Raw genomic sequence first — 27,683 nt, 5'->3', positions numbered from 1 at the left:
TTTTCATGTCCGATTGACATTGATTTTGTGTCATTTTTCATGTCCGATTGACATTGATTTTGTGTCATTTTTCATGTCCGATTGACACTGATTTTGTGTCATTTTTCATGTCCGATTGACATTGATTTTGTGTCATTTTTCATGTCCGATTGACACTGATTTTGTGTCATTTTTCATGTCCGATTGACACTGATTTTGTGTCATTTTTCATGTCCGATTGACACTGATTTTGTGTTATTGTTAATCAAGTTTCAGCCAAAGTCATTCAAAACAATTCAGACGTGAAGTGAAAGTGTGCCTGAATGTCTTCTGCTGGTTATTTCTGTTGCTCAGTTGTGTCTGTCACTTACTTCTCATGGGAATCTTTAAAAACAGGTCCAGAATCACTGTTGATTCATTGATAAATTGTTAAAACTGTAATGCATTCAAGTTATATACAGTATGTGCTACTGCAAGCCAACTACAAAAACATTAAAAACTGCATTAAAAGTAACTTGGGTTAATATCATTAAAGTTTATATCAAAAGAGAAATGTTAAAGTGTTATGAATACATCACACCTATAAGAGATTTTACCGTAAACTCCAACGGTCTCTATAACAAATCAGTTCAGGAGAATTAAAAAATCTAATAATGACTCTTTCTCCACCAGCTTTTTTAAAAGTTGCCAGCCGGACAGCATTTTTTTAAGATTAAGTTTAATCCCACAAAGAAATAATTTTCCCTAAAAATATAAACATACAATACATCAAATAAAAAAACAGAGCCTCTGCTTTCAAACAAACAAAACGGAGACAGTGTTTCATCCTACCTTTATTTGTTATCTTTTTATCACCTCTCAAATATGGGTAGGGTTCTTCAAAAGCAATCAATTTAATCATTTGCGTTAATTGTAATTGCTTTTTTGTAAAGGACTATTGATTAGATTCAGATTCATGGAGTTTTTACTGTTTTTGGATCAGTGGATGCTTCAGTGTTTTATAAGTTGTGTAAGAGCACCACCTGGTGGATAATACAGAAATACAGAATGACACAAAAACTCATCATTGGCAGGGAAGTGTTTTCTCTTAATTGACGAGATAACTCCTCAATGGTGGGGAAATAGATAAAGATGATCTTTTAGGAACTTACAGTAATTTAATTTATTTAAACATTATAATGTTAATGAATGCTTTGTTATATTAGTCAGATTGTATGTACAGTACATTAATAGTGGCATGATGTTAATGCAACAGGATCTAATAGATTATAACTGTAATGATGGGGGAAAACCATTCAGCACATACATTTATAAACTCATCAGTTTTGATATCTTTTTTTTAACGTGGTCGATTCAAAATCGATTCTCAAAGGCCACGAATCGTTTTTTTTTTAATGAAATAACCTGATCCTGTTTGATCAAGAAATGCAACTGTTCTGACTTTTTCAGCATACATTTTTTATCTTGCATCAAAATTGCATTGTATTAAACATAATTTGAAAATTAGAGATGGGTTCTGTTTTATTTACCCAAGTGTACCTAAAATAAACGAGTTTAATATACAGGTTTGTGGCTCTTCTTTTCTATTAATTACCCACTTGTAAACTTCTGTTCACTGTTCTTTTCTATAATATAGTAATTGTATTAAATCTCTATTCATTGAGTTGAACTGAGAATGGAGTATATAAACCACTCCGAGAACTAGAATCGAAATCGAATTGATTTGATAGCTCGTGAATCGAAATTGAATCGATCTGGAACATCTGAATCGATACCTAGCCCGTAATAAAAACGTTTCATTTACACATATTGCCGTACCTTAGAAAAATACTAAAACTTTGATGATTTAATTTTGATTGATAAAGCAGCACATTTTACATAAACACAAAACTTATGTCTAAAGTCTTTGTCAGCTTATTATGATGTAAAAACAAACATTTAAAACAACTTACACTATCTCATCATTTTAGATATACAGTCATTTGATCAAACTGATCTCAGACCTGAATATATGTAAACACTGATTAAATAAAGACTGACAGTAAAATAAAGAGAAGAGAGATGAAGGTCAGATGATGATGATGATGATGTTTGTTAAAGGAGGAGGATATGACATCAGGCAGCGTGTGGTCCTGATTCTGACACAGAGAGCAATCAGATCCACACAGAGAACACACAGACATGTCACGTCTTCTCACGGATGTGTACGATCGGACGGTTTTACGCTCTGCAAATAACCATGGACATTTAAGAATGAGAAACAGCAGAAACACACTATCCTAAAGATGACAGATTGTGTTAGGAGGCTTACGGGGCTCATAGTAGTCATAGATCATAACCACTGCATCCTGAACACCTGTAACCTTAAAGTCCACACTGGTGGGTACATCAAGACACCACTCAGATGTTGTCACCTGTCATGAGAGATGAGAGAGATGACGTTATACAGATTTAATGAAATCAAGATCATCAGTTCAAACTAATTCAAGGCGACAGCTGTACATCAGTGTCTTTATCAGACTGCAGTTCTGACTCGACTTTCTTTCATATCAAACGAAACATGTCGTCTGCAGGTACTTTTGTATGTGGTTAAAAACAGAAACTCACGGTGCTCAAATAAAGAATAACTCGTCCGGGAGACGTCTCTACTCTTCTCACCACATCATCCGTCTGGACACCTGCTTGTGCCAAACTGAAGCCGGTGAGTAAACCCACATCCAGAATGGCCATACCCGTTTGATTCAGACCCTGACCATCTCTCAGACTTTAAGAGAAAACAATGCTTTTATACAGACAATCAAACCCAATCAAACATCTAGATTGTGTTACTGACAGTCACTCACTTGAAACATACGTGTAAGTTCATATGATACGTGTCATCGTCCATGACGTCAACATACAAATAAAAGAAGTCATCTGTGTAAACGTCACGACGTCTGCGTGATGATCTCAGGCCGTTCACATTATAAAATACACTCAGCTAATACAGAGAGAAACAGACGAGAGATTAATCATCTAAAGCAACACCAGATCAAACTCTGCTCTTATCTTCAAATTAAAATTATGCATTTTCTTTAAAAAAATCCAGATAGTCTACTCACCACCATGTCATCCAAAATGTTGATGTCTTTCTTTGTTCAGTCGAGAAGAAATTATGTTTTTTAAGGAAAACATTCCAGGATTTTTCTCATTTTAATGGACTTTAATGGACCCCAACACTTAACAGTTTAAATGCAGTTTAAAATTGCAGCTTCAAAGGACTCTAAACGATCCCAAACGACGCATAAGGGTCTTATCTAGCGAAACAATTGTCATTTTTGGCAAGAAAAAAAATTCACTTTTAAACCACAACTTCTCGCCTATCTCCGGTCCTGTGACCTCATGCAATACGTCATCACATCAAGAGGTCACGGTCCGCATGACGTATGCGAAACAACGCTCCAGTGTTTACAAGTGTGGAGAAAGAGGACCATTCCAGCGTTGTTGTATGAGGAATGATAGTAATTAATGTCTTTGTGTCAGTTTATTGTTTAAAATGGTCCGCAAATGTGCATTTCATATATGTAACACGTGACCTTTCCACGGCATTACGCAATTACGTGAGGTCGTGCTGGTGCTTCACAGGACCGGAGATAGGCGAAAAGGTGTGGTTTAAAAGTGCATTTTTTTTTTCTTGTCAAAAATGACAATCGTTTCGCTAGATAAGATCCTTATGCCTCGTTTGAGATCATTTAGAGTCCTTTGAAACTTTGTTGAAACTGCATTAAATCTGTTAAATGTTGGGGTCCATTAAAGTCCATTAAAATGAGAAAAATCCTGGAATGTTTTCCTCAAAAAACATAATTTCTTCTCGACTGAACAAAGAAAGACATCAACATTTTGCATTTTGCAAATTAGAAAATGGACTAATCCTTTAAATACAGCGAAATGTTTGTAATCCGTGTATACTGCACATACCTGAAAAAGAGTAAATCCCTGACCTTCTGCAAACGCCTCAACATAAACTTGATCTTCTGTATTCAACTGCAGAAAAAAAAGATTTTAAAGATGTGTCAATTACTCTACACCATATGGCATCAATGTTGAATGTATATTGAGATGAAGGTTTAATCTCAGTATGTGTGATGTAGGTGTTAATATAGACTAACAGTCATGTCTTGACTCTGTTGAAGCAGGTAATTGGATCTGTTTATGGTGAAGACGGTGACACGGCCCATGAGATCGTTGACTGTGATTGTGAGGTCGATGGATGCAGAGCTGCCGTATGAAGCGTAGACTGATAAAGCCTGTAGAGCGATCACTGTGTCCTAACACACAAAACACAAAACATCACTTCATTTATATATTTAACCCCTTAATGGCACAGCCCTTTTTTATGTGTGGGGGGAGAGGGGGGGTGTACACCTTCAAATTAACAAACTTTGTAGAGCCCGACTGATAAAGGATTATGAAGGCCAATACCGATACAAATGTTTGTTGGTTTTAAAATCCGATATATTGGCCGATTTTTTTTTCAGAAACGCGCAACAAAACATTAACAGATTTCCCTAACATTAGTTATTTGTAGTTATTTATGAGTTTAAACTAAAATAATATGATAATGCATTTTAAAAAGAAACTTGTTTGTTTTATTGTCACAACAGAACAGAGGAACGTCAAAATATATGAAAGTTCTGATAAATAAAATGTATAAAAATACAAACTTAAGATATGAAACATAAAGGGCATTGAATAAAAATAACCAAATCAAAGTTACCAGTTTTAGGCAAGGCAAGGCAAGGCAAGTTTATTTGTATAGCACATTTCATACACAGAGGTCATTCAAAGTGCTTTACACGGAAATGAGAAAACAATATATAAAAAAGAAAATGTAAAAATAAGATTTACACGATAAGATCACAATAAAGACAAAGATACATGAGAATTTAAAATAACAATTAAAGAAAATAAATGTGATTTTAATAAAACAGTTTAAAATGTTAAAAAGAATAAAACAGGAGTAAAAGTGACTTGAGTTAAAGGTGCAGTCAGTGTGAAGCAGCACAGTGCTCATTCAGTAAATGCAGAGTTAAACAGATGTGTTTTTAATCTAGATTTAAAAGTGTTTACTGTTGAAGCACATCTGATCTCTTCTGGAAGTTGATTCCAGCTAGAGGTGGCATAAAAGCTAAATGCTGACGCACCTTGTTTTGAGTGAACCCTTGGTATTTCTAACTGACCTGATCCTAATGATCTGAGTAATCTGTTAGGTTTATATTCAGTTAGCATATCTGTCATGTATTTGGGTCCTAAGCCATGAAGTGATTTATAAACGAGTAACAATACTTTAAAGTCTATTCTAAATGTAACAGGAAGCCAGTGCAAGGACCTGAGGACTGGAGTGATGTGCTCAGATTTTTTGGTTCTGGTCAGAATTCTGGCAGCAGCGTTCTGTATGAGCTGAAGCTGTCTAATGGTCTTTTTGGGGATCCCAGTAAGGAGTCCATTGCAGTAATCCACCCTGCTGGTGATGAAAGCATGAACAAGTTTCTCTAAGTCCTGTCTTGAGACAAAACATCTAATTCTGGCAATATTTCTGAGATGGTAGTAAGCTGATTTGCTTATCGCTTTCACGTGACTACTGAAATTAAGGTCAGACTCTAAAATTACACCAAGATTTCTGACTTTATTTTGTGTCTTTAGACCCCTAGAGTCAAGGTATGTGTTAACTTTGAGAGTTTCATCTTTATTTCCAAATACAATGACTTCGGTTTTGTCTTTGTTTAACTGGAGGAAGTTTTGACGCATCCAACAGTTAATTTCATCAATGCATTTACATAGAGAGTCAATGGGGCTGTAGTCATTGGGTGACAGGGCAAAGTATATCTGGGTGTCATCTGCATAGCTGTGGTAAGCAATTTGGTTCTTTTTCATTATTTGACCAAGTGGGAGCATATACAAATTAAACAGAAGCGGTGCAAGAATTGAACCCTGTGGGACTCCACATGTCATGGATGTCCACTCAGATTTATGGTTACCTATGTTCACATAGTAACCTCTTCCTTGTAGGTATGTTTTAAACCATTTGAGAACCATCCCAGAGAGCCCTACCCAGTTTTCCAGTCTATGTAAGAGTATGGTGTGATCTACTGTGTCAAAGGCAGCACTAAGATCTAGTAGCACCAGCACTGATATTTTACCTGAATCAGAGTTTAAGCGAATATCATTTATTATCTTTATGAGCACTGTCTCTGTGCTGTGATGCTGACGGAAACCAGATTGAAAATTGTCCAGATAACCATTTGAGTTTAAGAATTTGTTCAGCTGATTGAAAACAACCTTTTCAACGATCTTGCTTATAAACGGAAGATTTGAGATAGGTCTGTAGTTGCTAAGTATGGTTTTGTCTAGGTTACTCTTTTTTAGGAGAGGCTTTACAACTGCTGTTTTTTAATGACTCTGGAAAAGTGCCTGTGATCAGAGAGGTGTTTACTATTTTTAAGAGGTCAGTTTCTAAGCAGTTAAGCACCTTTTTGAGAAAAGATGTGGGGAGAGTGTCAAGGCTGCAAGTTGATGCTTTAAGATGTTGTACTGTTTCTTCCAAGGTTTTTATATCAATTATGTCAAATTCTGAGAGAATGGCTAATTTCTGAGGTTGTTGCAATGATATCTGACTGACCACAGTACAATTTGAGGCCGTATTGATTGCCATTCTGATATTACTGATCTTCTCAGAGAAAAACTTAGCAAACTCATTGCATTTGTTGTCAGAGAGCATTTCACTAGGAACTTGATTTGGGGGGTTTGTTAGTCTCTCTACAGTAGCAAAAAGAGTGCGAGTGTGGTTTATGTTGTTATTTATAATATTGGAGAAGAAGGTCTGTCTAGCTGTGCCTAGTTCTACATTGAAAGCACGAAGACTGTCCTTATAGATGCTATAATGTACTTCAAGTTTTGTTTTCCGCCACATACGTTCAGCTTTTCTGCATGTTCTTTTCATGTGCTGTACTGCTGTTGTGTTTCTCCAGGGTGCTTTACGTCTGCCAGTGATCATCCTGACCTTTACTGGAGCTATATCATCAATAGCATCTTTAACTTTTATGTTAAAGTTTTCAAGGAGAACATCAACAGAGTCTGCGGATATGTTTGGCAACATTGACATAGCATTCATAAATACCTCACTGGTGTTCTCATTTATGAACCTTTTTTTGATATAGACAGATCTAGCATCAGTGGCAGGACAGATCAATAAATCAAAGTAAACACAGAAATGGTCAGATAGCGCTTCATCCTTGATTACAGTGGATGAAATGTTTAGACCCTTGCTAATGAGCAGATCAAGAGTGTGTCCCCGATTGTGTGTAGGACCTTGCACGTGCTGGGTCAGATCAAAAGTGTTTAAAACATTTAACAGTTCAATCGCAGTATTGTTTTCTGAATTGTCTATGAATATTGAAATCTCCAGCAATAACAAAATAATCAAATTCAGAGGAAATTGTTGACAAAAGTTCTGTGAATTCATCAACAAATGCTGAGGTGTATTTGGGAGGTCTATAAATAATTGTAAACAGAATGCGTGGTGTACCTTTTAGAGCAATACACAAATATTCAAAAGACTGGTAATCACCAAGTTACACTTGCTTGCATTGAAAGGCATCTTTGAATAAAGCAGCTATTCCTCCACCCCTTCTAACATTTCTACAGACATTTATAAAGGTAAAGTTGGGTGGGGCTGATTCATTGAGGACTGTAGCACTGCAGCTGTCATCTAACCAAGTTTCATTTAGAAACATAAAGTCCAGGTTGTTAGTGGTGATAAGATCATTAACTAAAAAGGATTTGTTCTTTAGTGAACGGATGTTCAGAAGTGCTAACTTAACAGTAACTGGTTTTGGAACTGTATCAATCTCAGAATGACGTATAATAGGCAGTAGATTAGATAGAATTGCTGTGCGGCTGGAGACGGCCTTCATCTTTCTATCACATGTCAGGACAGAGATAGGAAAAGCTAAAGGGACATCGGGCGCCCGCTTGTTCTTAAAATATTTATGATTGTTACTGCTGACGTAGCGGGAACCCAACACACATCAGTTACCAGTGTTGTTTGCAGATGAGGGCTGGTGTGATCCCTGACGTTGAGGCAGAGGTCGGAGTGCTCTCTGAGATGGAGGGGGAGGGCGGGCTGGGCCCGAAGGCTTTTGTGGTTGGGGAGCCCGCCGTTTCTTGGTTGATATTTGGGGACTCGCAGCAATAGAGTGGGAGAGCTTTGTTCCAGCAGATACCAGTTTCTCCATTTTCTCTGAAAAGCCCAGAAGTGGTGATGTTGGAGAGAGGGAGAGAGAGTGTGACGACATCAGCTGTGATTCTGGTGTTCCTGAAGGCTGGGAGGGAGTGTTATCATTCCTCTGGTCATTATCAACAGAAACGTCCTTGGGTGTTGATTCACAATCCAGCTGTAGCGAGGTCTGTGGGCAGGGCTCAGCCTGAGCTGTGTCTGTGAACAGTAGTTGTGACTGCAGAGTTTTATCCTTGTCATCTGAATGTCCATCCAGGTGCTGGTGTAAAATCCCGTGGTCATTTCCGCTGTTCAGTAGTGGACTGGCACACTCAGCTGATGGATGATGCATAGAGAAAAAAATATTGTCTTTAAGCAACCTAGCACCTAGTTTGTTTGGGTGGATACCATCTGTGTTAAAAAGTTGCCTTTGACTCCAGAAGATATTGAAGTTGTCAATGTAATTCAGTCCTCTCATGGTGCAGGTTTTTTGCAGCCATGAATTTAAGCTTAGTAGACGAGAAAACATATTTGTTCCTCGGGCTGGAAGAGGTCCACTGATGAAAAATTTAACTTTCAGTCTTGTAAGTGTTTCAAAAAGTTAATTGAAATCCCCCTTAAGGAGCTCAGACTGCTCTTTCCGAATATCATTCTTTCCCACATGTATGACAATCCGACTGACAGACTTATGTTTCATCAGAATGTTGCAAAGTTCCTTGTTAACATCAGAAACCATTGCCCGAGGAAAACAGTATGCCTTGCTTTCAAAGTTTCTGATAATAGAGTCACCCACTATCAGCGTGTTTGGCTCGGCTGCTGTCTGAGCGGAGCGCCACTGCCTATATGATGTTGAGCGTCTGTTAGCTCTGTAAGCTACTGGCTGACGTGATCTGTGTCCATTAACATTTGGGGATTCTTCACCCAAACTCATTAGTGCTTCAAATCTATTTTCAAGCCGTACAGGGGGTGGTAGAATACCAATATTGGCTACTCGAGTTGTACCCATATCTGGGGTAGATGATGCTAATGCAGCAATTTGTGACACTCGTGACAGTCTAATGTCTTGAGCACTTTTGGGTCTCGCACCCTGTTTATGCCATCGGTTTGTGTCCTCAATTTCTTTAGGTTTCTCTGAGCTCACTATGACCTGTTTAAAAGCATTAGGTTCACAGGACTCACCAGCTTTATGTTGAGAAGGACCACGATGAAGCTCCGCTGTATGTTCTGGCAGGGTCGGCAGCGCCACAAGTAACTTTGTTTCGAGAACTGCAATCTTTTGTAAAAGTCTGTGGCAATTTGAGCAGCAGGTGGATTTAGATCCAGAAGAAGGCATTCTTTCTTCTTTTCTTCTGTTTGAGTGTGGGCAGCTGTGTTGTCCTGTTTTAGGATTGTCAGCTGCTGGCAATAGCAGACTGGTAGACCGCTTTGACAAATTCCCCAAGTTGTTGAATGTTCCAAATATCAATATAGTTCCAGGAATTTGTAGTTTTAGTGTGAGTGCCCAATTGTTTAGTTTGAGCACTGTGCTGAACTGCTGGTAGTTGAATCAAAAGATAAAAGCGAAAAAGCCTTTTTATCTTTTTAAAAGACTTGGTTCATAAATATAACTTTGAATAGGACTGGAGACAAAATCTGTTAAGTTCTGATAAATAACAACGACAGCAAAACATAAATTGCTGATCACTTGACTCAGGCAGTGGCTAGACGCCTAAATCTGGACCCCACCAGCAGCTACTGGTTCAGAGCGCTCTGTCAAGAACACCAACAGTGAGGAAATCTAATGAAGGCTGTTTCGTCCGGGTTTTTTTATATTAATTTATTGGCCATTATGAATGCCGATACCGATAGTTTGGAAAATGCCTAATATCATCCAATAATATCGGCCTGCCGATATATCGGTCAGGCTCTACAACTTTGGCAATATTATTTTGGTCTAGAAGCCTAATCTTTGTCTTTTTTTTAAAGAAGACACTTTAAAGTTTTTCACAGAAGTGTCTGGAGATGAAAATATAAAAAAATAACTGTTATTGAAGGTTACATTTATTGTAATAAATAAAAAATATTGCAATAAATCATGTATTTTATGCATTAAATTATCACAAAAAATAAGGTTTGTGTTAGACTTTTAGTGTCAACGGTTTGCTGCATACTCTTGTCACAAATTAATAAATGACTGTCACTGCATAATTATTACTAATATAAGGTTTTGAAATATGAAAACGACATTCTTAAGGGCTGTTCACATTATAACAATAACTATAATGATAACTATACTGGCATCCACATCACCAGATGATAAGAATAACTTTATTCTCACGAGGCACAGTGCTCGCGCAAATCATTTACCTTCAATGGCATTAACTAATATTACATTTTTTTTTAAATGAAAACGTTTGTAATTGTTTACAGGTCATTAAATATTTTTAAAATTTGCTGTTCTTGTTTCATTTAAAGTGGTCCCAACGATATCGTTCATTGTATATTTATCGGTATAATTGTGGTGTGAAATCTGCAATTCTCTTTAACTATAAAAAATATATCATTTTAAAAATTATAAAAGTTTTATATTATAGTTATAATGTGAACGGCCTTTTAGACCTTTCCAATGATATATAGTTTGTTGTGATAGATTAAAATTATGATGCAAAATATTGAAATAAACTCAGCGCCAAGTTTGATATTTGGTGTTAATAGGCTACATAACCCAGAATCTGTTTGTCAACAACAGGCGCAGATCTGTCTGTGTCTGACTGTAAATAACACAACACATGTGTGCCAGACGGGCGGGCAGACAGATGAGTCTCTAAAAACTCTGACAGAATACAGACAACGGCTCGGAAATCTCTCGTGTGTATTTTGCAACACAGCAGCCTGATGTCCTGCGCCGCTCCTATTGGATGAAAGCTTTTGGATTCTTTAATAATACAGCAGAGAGATTAACATGCATGAATGATCTATCAAAGCTCAATCTCAGTGTTCATTTGACAGCCCACAGACTCTCAGTCCAAAGCCAAACTTCACTTTTAATATCACCATGAAATCTGTTTTTCCAATCCAAAGAATATTTTCTTATTTGACCTCAAGAGATGCATCATTCAATTCATCTTAATTTCCCACTGAAACATTCACATGACAAAGATTCACCTCCATGAAATAAAGGAAGCCCCATTCACTTCCATAGTAGGAAAAATAATACTATGGGGCTCATGAATGGTTTCATTAAAAACATTCCTCAAGATATTTTCATTCATGTTCACCAGAACAAAGCCATTTATACAAGTTTGTAACAACATGAGAGTGAGTAAATTATGACAGAAATTTCATTTTTGGGTGAACTATAAATGCGATGCGGTCAAAAATTTGGGTGCACCTAACTTTTGTGCTGGTGCACCTAAGAAAAACTTTTAGGGGCACCAGTACAACCAGTGCAAAAAGTTAGTCTAGAGCCCTGGATGATGTGTAAGTGTTTAAATACTAATACGCGCTTCAATTGCTTTTAAACTGAACTTGTAATCCAAATCTAAAGCTATTTACTTTCGTAACGCACATTTCTCATCCAATTGCACAGCATGTATTATTCGGAAAACAAAGACTGTTTGCCTTTATAATCTTTCGTCAAAATGTAATAAATTGCTCTGTAATTCTGATCTGTAATGAACAGAAGAAGAATGGGTTTGAAGTTTCTATTCTGTCTTCAGTTTACCTGCGTTGATCCGTATCCACCCAGATGATTCCTCTGCTGACTGAGCCACTTTAACAGTCTGAAGCCTCCATCTATCTGTGCCTGTTTGTCCATGGAGAGCAGTACATATGCAGACATCTCGATATCTGATGAACGGGGCTGCCAGTTACTCGACTCAACGTTCACTGGAGGACTCCACATTGGCACTCCATCTAAAAGACCCAAAAAAATAACTTAGCACCCCCAGTACTGTCCAAATACTAGCAACAGCACCCAAGCATATAATATTGCATTGTTAGTTTATAAATGTTCATCCAGCTGCTCACCAGATTAGCTCTCAGTTATTTCAGTTGTTTTTAATGTCCTACGTCTGTGCCATTCTGTTTATACAATTCAACATTCATGGCAAATGGCCCTTTACAGTAATGCACTGTTCACAGATATTCTCTTAAAATATACAGAAATATTTCTATACGTAAAGAAATATTAATTTATTCATAAAGAAGAAAACATGACTTCCCACATCTCCCACATGTGAGATTTTATAGACTAAAAACAGCTGATAAAAGTTACTTCTTGCAGCTGTTAAAGTAACATTTAGTAATGATAAACTTTAATAAACATTTGCATCATTTGAGGAAATATTTTATTCATGTTTTAAGAGTAATGCAGTTTGCACACAATACTCATTCAAAATGTTTGCACGTTAAAAAAATAAATACGACCTCACGTTGTGTCAGTCATGTTTACACACGGCCTCTAAACTTTCGTCTGTCATAAAAAAAAATTCAGATAATGTTCAATTTTCTAAATTTTTTGCATTCGAAGCAAAGAATTTAGTGAGGTGTTTTAACAATTCAGAACCACCATACAAGCAAAATGGAGATAAGATGCCTTGCACAGGGACACTGCTGGCTATAAGACTTTAACTGGTGACCTTCAAGCTAAGTTAACTCTCTAACCATTTCCACCTGGTGGCTGATGAGTGTGAAACAGCTTGGAAACAAGATTGTAGGTGTTAGTGATTGACCAGTATATTGCGATGGCCGATATATCGACTGATATTTCTACTTTTTTATTATTGGCATTGGCCAAAAAATCTTTTCAATTGGCCAGTTCATTTTTCTTTTACTTAAATTTGTTGTTTGTTATGAACAGACACTCAGATGTGAAGTCAAAGTCTGACAGATAGTAAAATGACCGATCATTATTCACTTTTTAAAGTCGTGTTACACACAACAACACTCTGGTGTGCAGTAAATTATTATTCAAAGAGTACCGTGAGATGTCAGATCCACATTAAACATGTCTTGCAAACATGTTTGAGGTACTTTAGAATATATAAAGAATATATTTATAAATATTATAAATAACAAATGTTTATTTACTTTCATCAATGTTCTGTTTTTCTCTTATTTACTGAAATTACATTTTGTGTTATATCAGCCTCATAGTGGCAAAAAACAAAACATTGTTCGACTTACAATGACTGAGTATTGTGGTCAATAGATTGTTGCTAATGTTGTTTATCCATTCGTAATGAATAGTGTCATGACTTTATGAAGACATATATTGTATTGTTTTATGTATATTGTACAGATTAATTATTATGCATTGGACCCAGTATGGAATGGTTTTAGTGTGTGACGAATTTGTAGGATGACGAATACGAGTAAATTTGTCTGCTGATTTGTATAATGTTGGGAATCAACTTTGCTAACTCTACAGAAACAAGCTTACAGTAAATAAACCTTGATAGACAAAGAACATAGGCTTATGTATTAAACATGTTGAGCATTGTTTATGTTTTAAATACAGTCAGCACATCTATTGCATTTGACATGAATGATCTACTCTATACTGTAACTTAGACAGCAGGTGTGCTGCATAATATATTTCTTATTTGCATCCATAGGTGTCATTTGCACTGGGGACGCTGGGGACATGTCCCCACCACTTTTGAAAGCATTTGGTTAAAATGTTCTGAAAAATCAAGCAATAGATGTGGGATTTACACTGCAAAAATGACTTTTTTACTTAGTATTTTTGTCTTGTTTTCAGTAGAAATATCAAAAAATTAAGTAGAAATAATTAAATCAAGATTTTTCTTGATGAGCAAAATGACCGAAGTAAATAAGTCTAGTTTTAAGACAAAAAAAAAAACTTACTTAAAACAAGAAAAAAAATCTGCCAATGGGGTGAGCAAAAAAAATCTAAAAATAAGAATTTTTTTTCTTAAACACTTAATTTAAGCAAAATTTTCTCACCCCATTGGCAGATATTTTTGCTTAATTTAAGCACAAATTCACTTAAATTGTATATTTTTTGACTTATTTTCTTATGCCATTTTGCTCATCAAGAAAATACATCTTGATTTAAGAATTTTTTGATATTTCTACTGAAAACAAGACAAAAATACTAAGTTAGAATGTCAGATTTTCAAGAAAAAAATCTTAGTATTTTTGTCTTACTTTCAGTAAAAAGATCTAAAAATTCTTAAATTAAGATGCTTTTTTGATGAGCAAAAATCTAGTTTTTAGACCAAAAATATCGAATTTAAGTGATTTTGTGCATAAAACAAGCCAGAAAATCTGCCAATGGGGTAAGCAATTTTTTCTTGAATTTTTCTTGAATTTAGTGTTTAAGAAAAATTTTCAAGATTTTTTTGCTTCCCCCATTGGCAGATTTTCTTGCTTGTTTTAAATCACTTACATTTGATATTTTTGGTCTAAAAATTAGACTTATTTTCTTAGGTCATTTTGCTCATCAAGAAAAAGATATTAGATATTTTTACTGAAAACAAGACAAAATTACTAAGAACATTTTTCTTGAAAATCATTTTTTGCAGTGTATGACTGGTTTTGTGGTCCAGGGTCACATATGTTGTGTTGTGTGCTAATAGTGTGTTTTCTTTTACATACGTAATGAATTTCATTGTTATCATTGACTTAACGTGCTGCTGTTTTCTACAGTATGAAATGAGCCTATGCTATGCCCATTTTTGATGAGCCGTTATTCAATATTTTTCCCATCCTGCTGTAATGTTTTTTCATCTTATCTTTTGTCCCCACCACTTTTCAACACAAACTGACGCCCCTGTTTGCATCTGTTTGTTTTATATGGTCTATTGATTGATATAAAGACCACAGGAGGAGAGAAAACATATCAAACCCTGTATAAGTCTACAGAAGTAAATTGTAGGGTTGAAACTGTATTGATGTGTGAATGTGTGAACTTCATTGAGTATATTTACCTCTAATGTAAGCTCTGTTCATCAGCTGTGTAAGAGCAGATACAGCAGTCGAGCTGTTGGCCAATGAGAGCGCATAGGTGACCAAACATAGACTGTAGTTACTGGAGAGACCCTGATTCAGCTGAGATATCAGATAACTTTTGGCAGAAGATACACGTCCTTCATAGATATTCTGAAAGAGACACAAAAAGACTATTAGTATTTAACAGTATTTCTCTGTCTATAAGACAATATCCATGTTTTTTCACATGTAACCAAACCATAACATTTGCACTTAGCTTCTAAAGGATCAACAATAATTGGACGATAATTGATGGAAGTGTACTGACCCTGTATTGTTCATCTTCCAGGAGCGCCATGAGGACGTAAGATGTGAGAGAAACCGACCCGTCCAAACCTCCCTGCAGTTCTGTGTGGATGACTCGACCCGGCTCTCTGAAGGAACCGTCAGGGTTCTGCTGCGTCACCAGCCAATCAGCCGTCCTCTGTATCACCGTCGGATCAATCGCAAAGAAAGTTCGAGCTTGGAGGAAACATCTCAGCACGAACGCTGATAACCTGATTGTTACACAACAACAACAAACACATAAACACCCTGCTGAACACTCGCCTGCTGATAAGAAGAATAAAAATACATAATTCATTACCGTAGGGTTAGCAATGTAATCTTCATATGAATGAAAAGGTAACACAGAGCAGGATTAACAGTTTAAACTCTTCATTTATTAAATGATAATAAGACAGAGATATGACTTGAAGTACGTATGATAAGTGTGAATGTATACCAGGTGCTGCCAGAGTTATCACTGTCACCAAACGCACTAAATGACCCATCGCTCCTCTGATACGAGAGCTCGCGTTCATAAGCTGAAATAAAACATAACAACTGTGTGTTAAGAGAGTAAAATGTGCTGTGTGTCTCATGAGAATAAGATGCTAACCACACACCTGTCAACATGTAGCTCATGGCCCGGATCCTCGTCTGTTCCTCGTTCTGCCCTGAACTTCTCAGGTACTGGAGAACATAAATATTTGGAGCAAAATGGATCATGTTCTGCTCACCACAGCCGTACGGCATCTGAATAAGAGAGTCCAGATTGCCGATAGATGGACCCAAAATGTCACCTGTCACACAGATGGGTTGAAAATTAACAAACAAAAACAAACTACATGTAAGTAAGCTACTGTTAAGTAGTAAGTAGCAAATAATTATCTTAACCAAATCTCAAATAAATCTGGACCACAGCTTTTTTATTCATGTTTGGCTTCAAATGCTTCGGCATGTGCGTAGCTTTACAGGTATGCATGTTTGCGCACTTCGGACCTGCGATTAATGTGTGGTTGAACGCTAATAGTTTGTGCAGTATAAGTAACAGAATACAGAGAAATATCATTTGTTTATAGAGTAATATGTGACACAGACCCACAGCAGATATTGTGGCCCTCTGACTGCCTGGAACGACATCTGCAGGAAAACTGAACTCCAATGATCTGGACAGAGTCCTCTGATTCAATGGAAACTCCAGAAACACCGTTTGAGTAGACGACTGCTCCATTCCCTCCGCCTACAAAGAAAAAGAGTTTAACTAAATGAGATACAAATCATCAGATAACCATATGAAGGACTCCACTTTAAAATTATATTGGGGCGGTTTCCCGGACCAGGATTAGCTTAATCCAGGACTAGGCCTTAGTTTAATTAGGAAATATAACTAGTTTTAACAAACATGCCTTACTAAAAACATTACCTGTGTGCATTTTGAGGTAAAACAAAGGGCACTGATGTATTTTAAGATATGTCAGTGCAAGATATTTTCAGTTTGGAGAGCTCTTAAAAGTGTTTAAGTCTAGGACTAGTCTAATCCCTGTCCGGGAATTTGCAAGATTTTTTTGCTTACCCCACTGGCAGATTTTTTTGCTTGTTTTATGCACAAAATCACTTAAATTTGATATTTTTGGTCTAAAAACTCATTTTGCTCATCGATAAATTTTTAGATATTTTTACTGAAAATAAGACAAAAATACAAAGAATTTTTTTTCTTGAAAATTATTTTTTGCAATGCAGAGCTGCCTTCATGTCGCCAAAGTCATTACCTCATGAGGCAACGAGGCAACAAGTCAACCGCCTTCGGTTTCAGATGCAGCCTAAGTTATTTTTTATACAGAAAAATAATGCATTGTGACAAATAAGCCTAAAATGAGACTTTGAGCACTTATTTATCATGAAAACAATGTCAACTTAATGCAAAATATTTCTTCTTTCCATTTGAACAGTTTTGAACTATAAGCACACATGATGTTTTATGAGATTTACAATAACTCATCTGTCAGTCAGAAAATCACCTTAACAAGAACAGTTTTGTAGACTAAGTCTGAATTGTACGTGGACGTGGCTTTGACGGAGATGGGCATCTCTCCCAGTGCCAGAGCTCGGATCGGGAACACAACGGACGTAATGTTCTGACTCTGGACGTAGATCTTTCTCACGCTGGCCAGAGGAGATCCTTTACCGTCTGGAGACACAAACTCAAACATCTCACTTTCTGCCACGACTACAATTACCTGGGACAAGAAATGAAGACACAAAACAGATGAAGGTTATTAGTAAAGGCAAACTGAAAGAGTCTGGGTTTAGGTCAGCATGAAGCAACATTTCAAACAAAGTGAAAAGAGTTCAACTTTTATAAGTGAAACACGATATTCAATAAAATATAAGTTATAGGAAAGGAATTGATTTTATAGATTTTTGCAAATAATCTCACACAAATACACTGCAAAAATGACTTTCTTAGTTAGTATTTTAGTATTGTTTTCAGTACAAATCTAAAAATACTTCAATTAAGATGCATTTTCTTGATAAGGTTGATAAGTTTTTAGACAAACAATATACAATTTAAGTGAATTTGAGCAAAAGATTTAAGAAAAAAAATCTGCTAATAGGGTAAGAAAAAACTTTTTTCTTAAACACTTAATTCAAGAAAAAAAATATTATTTAATTGTTTTTAATGTAATTATTTTAAGCACAAATTCCGTTTAATTTGATATTTTTTGTCTAAAAACTAGATCAAGAAAATGCATCTTGATTTAAGTATTTTTTTGATATTTGGACTGAAAACAAAATGAAAATACTAAGTGAGAAAGTCATTTTTTGCAGTGTACTTTTGTTTAAATATAGTTTAGAAACAAAACACAAATCCCACCTCCATATCCACATTCATATAGTTGAATAAATTGACTTCCAACAGTAGCAGTTCTCCACGGATGATGAACGCCGGAAGATTAAGAGACAGGAAGAAATCCCGGAAAACTGTCAACTGCACAAAGAAAACTCTTGTAATCCTCAGAACTGTGTCATTCATTATATATCAATATTCAACTAATAATGTAAATGATATTTTGCCTCAACAGGAGCACTGATGCCCAAACCAAGACCCTCGGACATCACAATGCCAAACGCCACCCAAGATGTCATACTGTCTGGCACGGTGAAGGGGAAAGATTTTACGGTGGATGTACTGTAAAAGCAACAAAATCTTACAGTTATATTTCATTAAAGTATTAACTTTGTCTTAGACATCTTAGAATTTATTTAACCCTTTAACTGGCGCACCCCTTTTGAGTAGGGTGGTGAAAAGGTGATGTACTAACTGTTTTTTGTAAAGAAAGTCTTTAAAGTTTCTCACAGAAGTGTCTGGATGTGAATAATTGTTATAGCAGTTTACATTTATTGGAATAAATAAAAATAATGCAATAAAGTATATATTTTATACATAAAATTTTCACAAAAAAATGAGATTTGTGTTACAATTTTAGTGCATTTCCCAACAACGGCCACTAGGTGTCAACAGGTTGCTGCATACTCTTGTCACAAATTAATAAATGACTGTCACTGCATTATAGTTTATGCTAAAAGGTTTTGAAATATGAAAATTGCTAAATATTGAAGTAAACTCAGGTATCCTGCTCATGTGACAGTGCCAGTAAATGGATTAACTTTTGATGGCAGAATTCTTTGGAAATTGAATTCATTAAGATTTCATTAAAAGTCTCCCTCCATACCTCATATTAGCATCCAGCCAGATCCAGGTTTCAGGAAAGAATTTTCTCTCTTTGGTCTCTTGAAAGAATCCATCAGACTGAGGATCTGTGCCGTAGATCTCCCCTGCTGTGAAACACATGAACCTTAATGAGAAGATGATTATCAACTACACTAACATTCATTTGAGTGGCATGAAAGTTGCATAAAAAGTAACAGTGAAAGGTTTATGTCTACCGCACATTGTCTACTTTGTGATAAACACTATGCAGCTTCAGCCTGAAGACTTACGAAACTCAGCAAACATGAAATTGTTCTCCAGGTCGAGTCTGGCGTCTGTCAGGACTGTGACGCCACAATACTGCAGAATAAAACACAGTAAACCACTGCTGATATGTAGGTGATACATCTGCCATGACGGAGATACGATTCATAAATCTGATCTACCGTGAATATCGAGTACGGATCGCCCATTTTCATGCCCCAGAGATTTACAGAGGTCTTTTCTCTGCTGTAAGACATAAACTCCTCCAGCACCTGTAAAACACAACAGAAACCTCTCGTTTACTGATATTAGATCCATGTTAGAAAATCTTTTATAATTACTGACAGAATATGAACTGTTCCAGGGTCATCACAAACCCATTGTTGTAATAAACACTCAATTCAGAACTATTAAAACCTGTTCCCCTAGTTCTCAATAACACCCTTAACCTCAGTTTCTTCCTTTTGTCCTGAACTGAAACTGGGGCGTAGTGTCGGGTGTTGAGTAACATAGGCAGACCAGCATCAGTTATTGTGTGATCAAGCACAAACAATAGAAAAACAGGCAAACCTGTAAGATGATTTCCCAAACTCAAACCTCAATACAATGAAAGAGATCAGACATCATGTGAGAAATCCAGAAAACAAAGAGCCTCAAAATCCCTGGGGATTCTCAGATTGTTCAGTGAGGATGCAGATTCGTAAAAGACAGAGAAGAGATTGCTTTAGACAATTGTACCGTCTTGTCTGTGATGCCATTGTCTGTTTTAGAGTCCAGTGTCCCTTTATCCACCACCAGTATTCCCACCAGAGATCCAGGCTCAGAAACGGAGACGGACAGAGAAACAGAGTCGCCCGGTTCTGCACGGTCCTGACTCCACCTCAGAGACACCTGCGATTCACATATTAGACATCTTATACATAGTTCATGTAAAATAACTCTTCAGTATGAACATGAAACTCATCCGTGCAGCTTATTGGTTGTCATAAAGCTGCTAGATCCTCAGCAGACCTGTTAAATTCTGTTCTGTCCTGGTTCATTTCAGTACCACTAGCAGGATTTATCCTAACCCACCTCCTCCCCAGCACCACCTGCCTAGATCTGCTACTACAGCATGTGTTCCTATACTCTGTTATTATGTGCATGATTTAGTAAAAGCCTTCATTCAGGATAACGTCGTGGCGTAGCAGATCTAAACTGTCAAGACAAAGGTAAAACTATATTTAGATTGAACTGAATCAGGTCAAATACAGCTAAAAATAACAACAATCTAATGAGAACCTCCTTATTTGACTATAATATGATCTAGATAAACTAAATAGCTATTTGTGATGATTGGTTGATTCATCTCTAGATCCTGTACACTTACATTGTTTGCCAGGGCTTGTGTAAAAGTGACATGTAAAGCATCATTGATAATCTCTCCATTAGGGAGCGTGAAGTACACAAGAACACAGGCCAGCGGAGTCCAGGACTGATCAGTGATCAGATTGAAAGATGAGGATTCTGAAGTTCCTGTAGTCACCACCCGACCTCGAGACATCACCTGCAGACATATTTTATTATGCACCATCACACAACATCTCACAATGTCTATAGCACAAGCATGAAGTAATAAAAGCTTACAGTTCAGATACCAGAATCTAAACTTAAATTATGACAGCATACAAAGTTCAAAAGATAAAAGATGACTTCATATCCACCAATGGGAGATACTTACCAGATAATGGAATTTGGTTTGGTTAGCATTGCTCTCCACGGTCAAACACAGAGGCTGTCCGACCTGTGAAAGTCACACAGACACTCAATGAAAGAAAAGCTTTACCTGTGACATCACACAACCTGCAGAAAGCCCATGAGTACCTGAGGATGATTGTTTCTGTGCAGCTGCATATAAGATCCACTGGCTGAAGAATAACTTCTGGAAAGATGTAATCTACTGACCGTGTCATTAAACTCAGCCTGAAACAAACAGCAGGTGGCAGCACTCAGATTGACAAGTAATACAACATCACCGAATGCCTAAATCTCATAAACTTTGACCCTTAAGATCTATAAGCTCATGAAGAACAGATTTAGTGCCAATTTAAAGAAGTCTGAGGGTTAGGTACATTACATGTCCTTTTTAAAAGGCACTGTGGTGACCAGTGTTGGGTGTAACGCATTACAAGTAACGTGCATTACATAATAATATTACTTTCTGAAGTAACGTGTAAAGTAATGCATTACTTTATAAATGTACACATTAATATTTCAGTTACTTTTAAAAAAAAAGTAATGCAAGTTACATTTTTAGTTTAATTCGATAAAAAATGATGTACTGAATGAAACTAAACGTAGTCACATTATGGACTCTATGCGTAGACGCCTGTTGAGTCAGAAACTGAGCCCAGAGCTTGACATTTTTGTGATGAAATATGCAGAACTTTTCAGTCATAAAAAACACCTGCAAGGCCTGAAAGAGATCAAATCTCAGACAAGAAAAAGTAACGCAAAAGTAACTAAAAAGTAACGTAAGCATTACTTTCCATAAAAAGTAACTAAGTAACGCAATTAGTTACTTTTTTTGGAGTAACTTAATATTGTAATGCATTACTTTTAAAAATAACTTCCCCAACACTTGTGGTGAATGTATTAGGCTAGGAGGCAAAACATACAAAGCAGAATGACGACAGCCTTGGCAGCTGGTTTTAAAACTGGGCTTTGAATCAAAAACAAATGCCCATGACAATACTTTCACCAAGGGCTATAAATTGTAATGTAGTAGTCAATCATACAGACATGAGAAAGCCCTCACACCTTTAAATCAAGCGTATCTACATCATCATTGAGTTTAATCTGGAATGACATCACTCCATCAGGAGGAAGAGAAAGATTCATCTCTCGGACTGAAAGATTATCAAATGGAGAAAAGCTGAAGGAAGATTGGTCATCCGGGACAGAAGTCTCCAACCATTCAGTTTTCTCCTGCATCCACATCCAAGGACTAAACTTCTGTTGGGTGACAGTCAGCCGCACACTTTCACTCCGCTCTTCATCGGTCAAGGCCCGGCCATCATAACTGGATAATTTCAACTTAATAAAGAGAGAAAACACAGAAATTAAAATGTGCCTTTAAAGTAGAAAATCTGAATGCAGCTTGTTTGTGCAAAACCCATTGCATAACATTGTGTTATGTGTTCGGTTCATGTCAAAAGAGAGTTAGACTCTCTGATCCTTTGACATCAGTTTTTCTGAGCATTTGGTTTTCCTCAGGTAAAATATCTAAGCTCAGACAATTCTCACCTCAACAAGACAAGATTTAATTAAAATATAATTTTTCTCTATAATACACTGGGAAGTATTTCACTTCAGATCAGAAGTTATTTAAATCCTTAACCCCGAGTATGAGCAGAAGAAACTAATGAGGTGCACACCAGTAAAGAATTATATGCATGCAGAATAAAATCATTAATATGAAAACAGATAAATGAATCATTTTGTGTTTACCTGAGCCATGAAGGTCATGGACGGTCGTATGATCTCTGGATACTGCAGGAACTCTAGATTATATTTATTCTGCACAATGGAAACTCTTTCACTACTGTTGTACGTCAGCCCTACAAAGACAGAGATTATTCACTACATTAAACCTGAAAGGACATCTTTATTTGTCTAGGTGATAGTTTGGAGCATGCAGGTTAGCTTATGTGTTTAATAATTGGGATCATGATGGATGGCAGGTGGGACACACCTGTAGCACGCTCGGTCACTGTCACATTGATCTCAATATATTCACCAGCCGTGTATCCTTCGTATTGTGAATATAAAAACTCAACAGATTGGTTGTCCAAGCGAAATGCATCAAATATAATATTGGCAGAGCCATCGATCTAGACCAGAGATGAAATGCATGGTTAATGGTTATTTAATCTAACTTTGAATAACACGGTTATATTTCCTGAATCTGTCTGTAACTTACTGTTCCTTCCTCTTGGTAACGCTTAACCAGACCTTGGAAAACGTGGGCATACGAAACGTTCATTTCACCACTGACAGGTTTCCCATAAAAATAGCTAAAGAATAGAGATGGTACAAACTTTTAATATTTTATTTCTGTATCACTCGTGAATCTGTTGTTTAAGACAAACAGTTACCTGGCAGTGACCGTACCAAACAAAGTATCTTCATAATATTGGACCGAAGGAACGTTCACCTTCACATCAAATTTAGGAAGCACTAAAAACACATATTAATAATAAATATATGTCTCCCTGGACCACTAAACCATCATTATTTGGAATTGAGATTTATATTACATTTATATAAGCTGAATAATTAAGTTTTCCATTGATGCATACATGCATGTTTGTTAAGATATGACAATATTTGGCCGAAACTCATATTAAACGTTGTCCAAATGAAGTCCTTAACAACACATATTACTAATGATAAATACATGATCTTTATTTAACATCATAATGATTTCTGAGAATGTTGACCCATACAGTACAATGCATTCTTGGCTATTGCTACAAATACTGTATACCCGCGTGACTTATGACTGGTTTTGTATATCATATATCAAGGTCTGCAAATAGATTCATTATTGATTTCTTTCACAAAATATGAATTATTATGTAGGTAAAAACTTACCATAGTATTCAACATTGAAATGTCTCTCTTTTACAACTTCCTAAATGTTAGAAACAGTAAAATTGTAGTGTTAAAATCAAACAATAAAACGGTCTAACACTAGGGGGCGGTTTCCCGGACAGGGATTAGACTAGTCCTACACTAAAATAAAAGTAAAAGCTGTCCAAACTAAAAACTTGCACTGACATATCTTAAAATACATTTGTTTTGCCTCAAAATGCAAACAAGTAATGTTAATAGTAAGGCAGGTTTGTTCAAACTAGTTATATTTCCTAATTAAAATAAGATCTAGTCCCGGTTTAAGCTAATCCCTGCCCGGGAAACCACCCCTAGATGTTTACACTTACTGATGAAAATGTAAGAGGTACAAACTCAGCAAGAAACTTTGTCTAAAACCAGGGCTGTCAGTGAAAGTCTAACAGACGTCTAACCATAGCCCAAGAATAGACGATGGGTATACACTTATAAAAGAAATGAAAGCAAACACTTTGAACACCTGTCTACTTTGCACACATGATGAAATACTTGAGGTTATTTAGGCAAAAATGGCATGTAACCAAATGCAAGGGTATTAAGGGTAGAAGTGGGTTACTTATATCTCAGTTTTTACTTGCTGGAAAGCTTTTTGTGAAGGCATTGCTATGCAGTTCTTGATGGTTCCTCAAGTCAAAACTTGTGTCCTTTATGAATAATCCGAATAAAAACTCTTAAGATGTGATGTTTCACACTCACATTGATTTTAGCTGTAATTGTCCATTGGCCTTGTGATGGATTCTGAGAGAGGATGAATTCTTCTGAAACAGCACCGAGAACGCCATCAACAGACAGCCACTGCCGAATCAGATTTCCTCTCGGATCCTAAACACAAAAACACACAAGAATACAGACAGGATTGTGATCTGGTATTTGGATATAATGTCAGCTGTACCTCCACTGAATTTATTTTGTGATTGATTTAAGGAACAGGTGTCATCATCAAGCAGCTAAGAGAGCAAAGAAACTGTTAAAGGTGTAGTGTGTAAAATTTAGCAGCATCTAGTGGTGAGGTTGCAAATTGCAACAAACGTCTCACCCCTTGCTTTTGAAGCCTCCACCAGGAAAACATGTTATCATCGGAGACAACTTAGCAAAAAAAGTTTGCCCAATTAAGGGTTTCTGTAGAAACATGGCACCACAAAATGGTTACTTCCACGTAAGGGGACCCTTGGTGTATGTAGATAAAAACGTTTCATTCTAAGGTAATAAAACATAACGGTTCATTATAAAAAGGTCTTTGTACACCCCTGATAATTTAGTTTTGTATATTATTTTGTATTTCTGTCAAGAGATCCTTCTAAAAATTACACACTGCACCTTTAAAATGTTGACAGTTTAGTAAACAGGTCTCTCTACCAATAGATGAATACAAGTTTAAAACCTGATAGGTTTGATGTGTGATACTACAGTTAAACCTGAACTAGTTACTTGACGGTTATCTGGGTGAGGAACTTTCAGCTCTGAATCACTTAACGGTGTTTATGTGGGCTGAGTCTAGACGTGTATTTATTGTGAGCAGAAGGAAATGTTTAATTCTCACAGTAATTAAGATTCATTTTCATGTCATTATTAATTACTGTAAAACAACACAACTGTATTGATGGCATCACAATGACTAGATCTTTGCAATGCACACGTGTATAAAGATATGGTCATTTATTTATTTATTAGACATAATCCATGCATCTTAGGTTTATAATGATTCATTTTAGGTAAGCTTTTTATTTCAGGGGGCAATGATGAGTTTTCAGTCTTGTTGGCTGATTTATCTTTTATGATGTTGCCAGTAGTACTTAAAAATAACTAAATATTTGACCAACATACCCGAATAAAAATGTCTATCTTGCCTCCGTATGGCTTTCCGTCAGGTTTTAGAGATACGACCCGAAACCTCACAGTCTGTCCTGGCTGGTAGTTGTTTTTGTCAGTCTGAATAAAAATTGATGTGCACTTTGGGCTAAACATCATCATGGTGGTGTTGGAGAAGATTTCAGTGTTTCCAGCAAAGCCTTTGACATGCAGCTCATACAGATACAAGTGACTTTTGTCACTGTAATATACCTGCAGAGAGGACGACAGTTAACAGACATCTGGACACACACACACACACCTCCATCTGATTCATAACTACAGTCGACAGTTCTCATACTCACAGGAGGAAGAACGAGGGTTCCAGTAGAACCTTAAAAACAACACAAAACAAATTAATGACATGAGCGCATTTCAACAGGGTGGAGTTGTATATTGTATGTGTCATAACTGAATGAGGTAACAAGTTTGAGAAGGTGATTTTGACGTATAGTACATTTATGCAAGAATTTATACAATAATGCCTTTACTGACACATCTTGAAATGATAACAGCTCAACAGTTTCATTTGTTTACATGCTGCTTACAAAAGATATTTTAACAAAAACATTGACACCTTGAAATCTTTTAATGCATTGTTAAATAAGATTTATATATAGATGGAATGAAGACAAAATAGTAGTTGAATTTTAATATGTTTTGTTTTCATCAAAAATTTACTAACATTGCAATAAGGACAAACTTTTCTATATGAGTGACACAAATGGCTTTTGGTTTTGTAGGAGGATGCAGACAATAATAAAAAGCAGTCAAATAATCGAGTTAATAGTAATATTAAAGTAAAGAGTTATTTACCTCCTGGGATGATGCCATGCGTTTTGGCCACGCTGATGTTTCCATGAATGAGTTCAGAAGTGACATTTATGGGATGGTCTGTAAGAATAGTGACTGATAGTTTGGTCGGCACCCCACAGCGCAGGACTTTAGAGACGGATATCAGATACGAGGACCTGTGTTCTGAGCTGAAAAACGATGAAACACCCTTCATCTTATTATAAAGTAAATGCAGAATATATAGATAAATAGATCAGTATATAGGTCAAACTTTGTTTTATGGTACTTGTCTAAATCTGCTTATATTGGAACTGAAGCAAGCAGGTGATATGAGGGCCTATTCAAACTTCTTCTGTAGGATGTCACAAAAGTACTAAACATTTACTGTTAATATTATAATCTATTTCTATTTTACAAAACTAAACAACCTAACGATATTCTCCATCATGCATTAAAATACATTCATAAATGCAATTTCTAAATACTCATTAATGCTCAAGACGACAACACACTTTATTAAGAGTCATGACAATGTACTTTGTGTAAATGCAGTCATTATTTGGTCTTGTGGACTACATTTAAACAACATATATGTGAAAGCTTTAAAAATAAATTTAAATAATCAAAATGCAATTTTTATGATATTTCTTTCTCGCAGAAATAAAATCTTATTTTATGAATGAATTAGTCTGCTCAAAATACCTTGGTGTAGTTGACTGTCCACCGCAAACTAGAATAAATGCCAGGACTGTAAAGACTTGAAGTGGCTCCATTTGCAGGTGTAAGACTGTGAAGGCAGTGATGTTCTCATATGAACAGATGCTTTTATAGAGACTTTAAACACCTGATCCTCCATCACTCCACCCTACACACCTGAGGGAATAAAGCACACACATATAC

General features: G+C 36.3%; 1 protein-coding gene across 2 annotated transcripts; it reads right to left on the bottom strand.

Annotated features, from left to right (window-relative positions):
* Positions 1 to 720: 720 nt before the first annotated feature.
* On the bottom strand, positions 721 to 27,631 carry cd109 (CD109 molecule). 2 transcript variants are annotated; one of them, XM_065256567.2, is made up of 33 exons: positions 27,486 to 27,631; positions 26,805 to 26,971; positions 26,294 to 26,322; positions 25,965 to 26,201; positions 24,837 to 24,962; positions 24,105 to 24,144; positions 23,606 to 23,687; positions 23,431 to 23,524; positions 23,203 to 23,341; positions 22,959 to 23,068; positions 22,269 to 22,544; positions 21,333 to 21,431; positions 21,190 to 21,252; positions 20,839 to 21,015; positions 20,208 to 20,360; positions 19,652 to 19,741; positions 19,496 to 19,565; positions 19,228 to 19,333; positions 18,569 to 18,683; positions 18,369 to 18,482; positions 17,512 to 17,730; positions 16,592 to 16,733; positions 16,117 to 16,293; positions 15,954 to 16,035; positions 15,498 to 15,726; positions 15,169 to 15,340; positions 11,937 to 12,127; positions 4,128 to 4,286; positions 3,937 to 4,002; positions 2,823 to 2,959; positions 2,587 to 2,743; positions 2,291 to 2,393; positions 721 to 2,206 (listed from the first exon to the last, which is right to left on the bottom strand). In XM_065256567.2, the coding sequence occupies exons 1-33, from the start codon at positions 27,554 to 27,556 to the stop codon at positions 2,004 to 2,006; spliced, it is 4,395 nt and encodes a 1,464-aa protein (XP_065112639.1). In that variant the 5' UTR covers positions 27,557 to 27,631; the 3' UTR covers positions 721 to 2,003. The 2 variants fall into 2 exon arrangements, with proteins under 2 accessions (XP_065112639.1, XP_065112640.1); XM_065256568.2 differs by having other exon boundaries at positions 19,228 to 19,330.
* Between the last annotated feature and the right edge of the window lie 52 nt (positions 27,632 to 27,683).

This window comes from Paramisgurnus dabryanus, chromosome 12, assembly GCF_030506205.2.
Source record: "Paramisgurnus dabryanus chromosome 12, PD_genome_1.1, whole genome shotgun sequence".
Lineage (NCBI taxonomy): Eukaryota > Metazoa > Chordata > Actinopteri > Cypriniformes > Cobitidae > Paramisgurnus > Paramisgurnus dabryanus.
The sequence above is the reverse complement of the archived record's forward strand: the minus strand, read 5'-3'. Positions and strand labels throughout refer to the sequence as shown.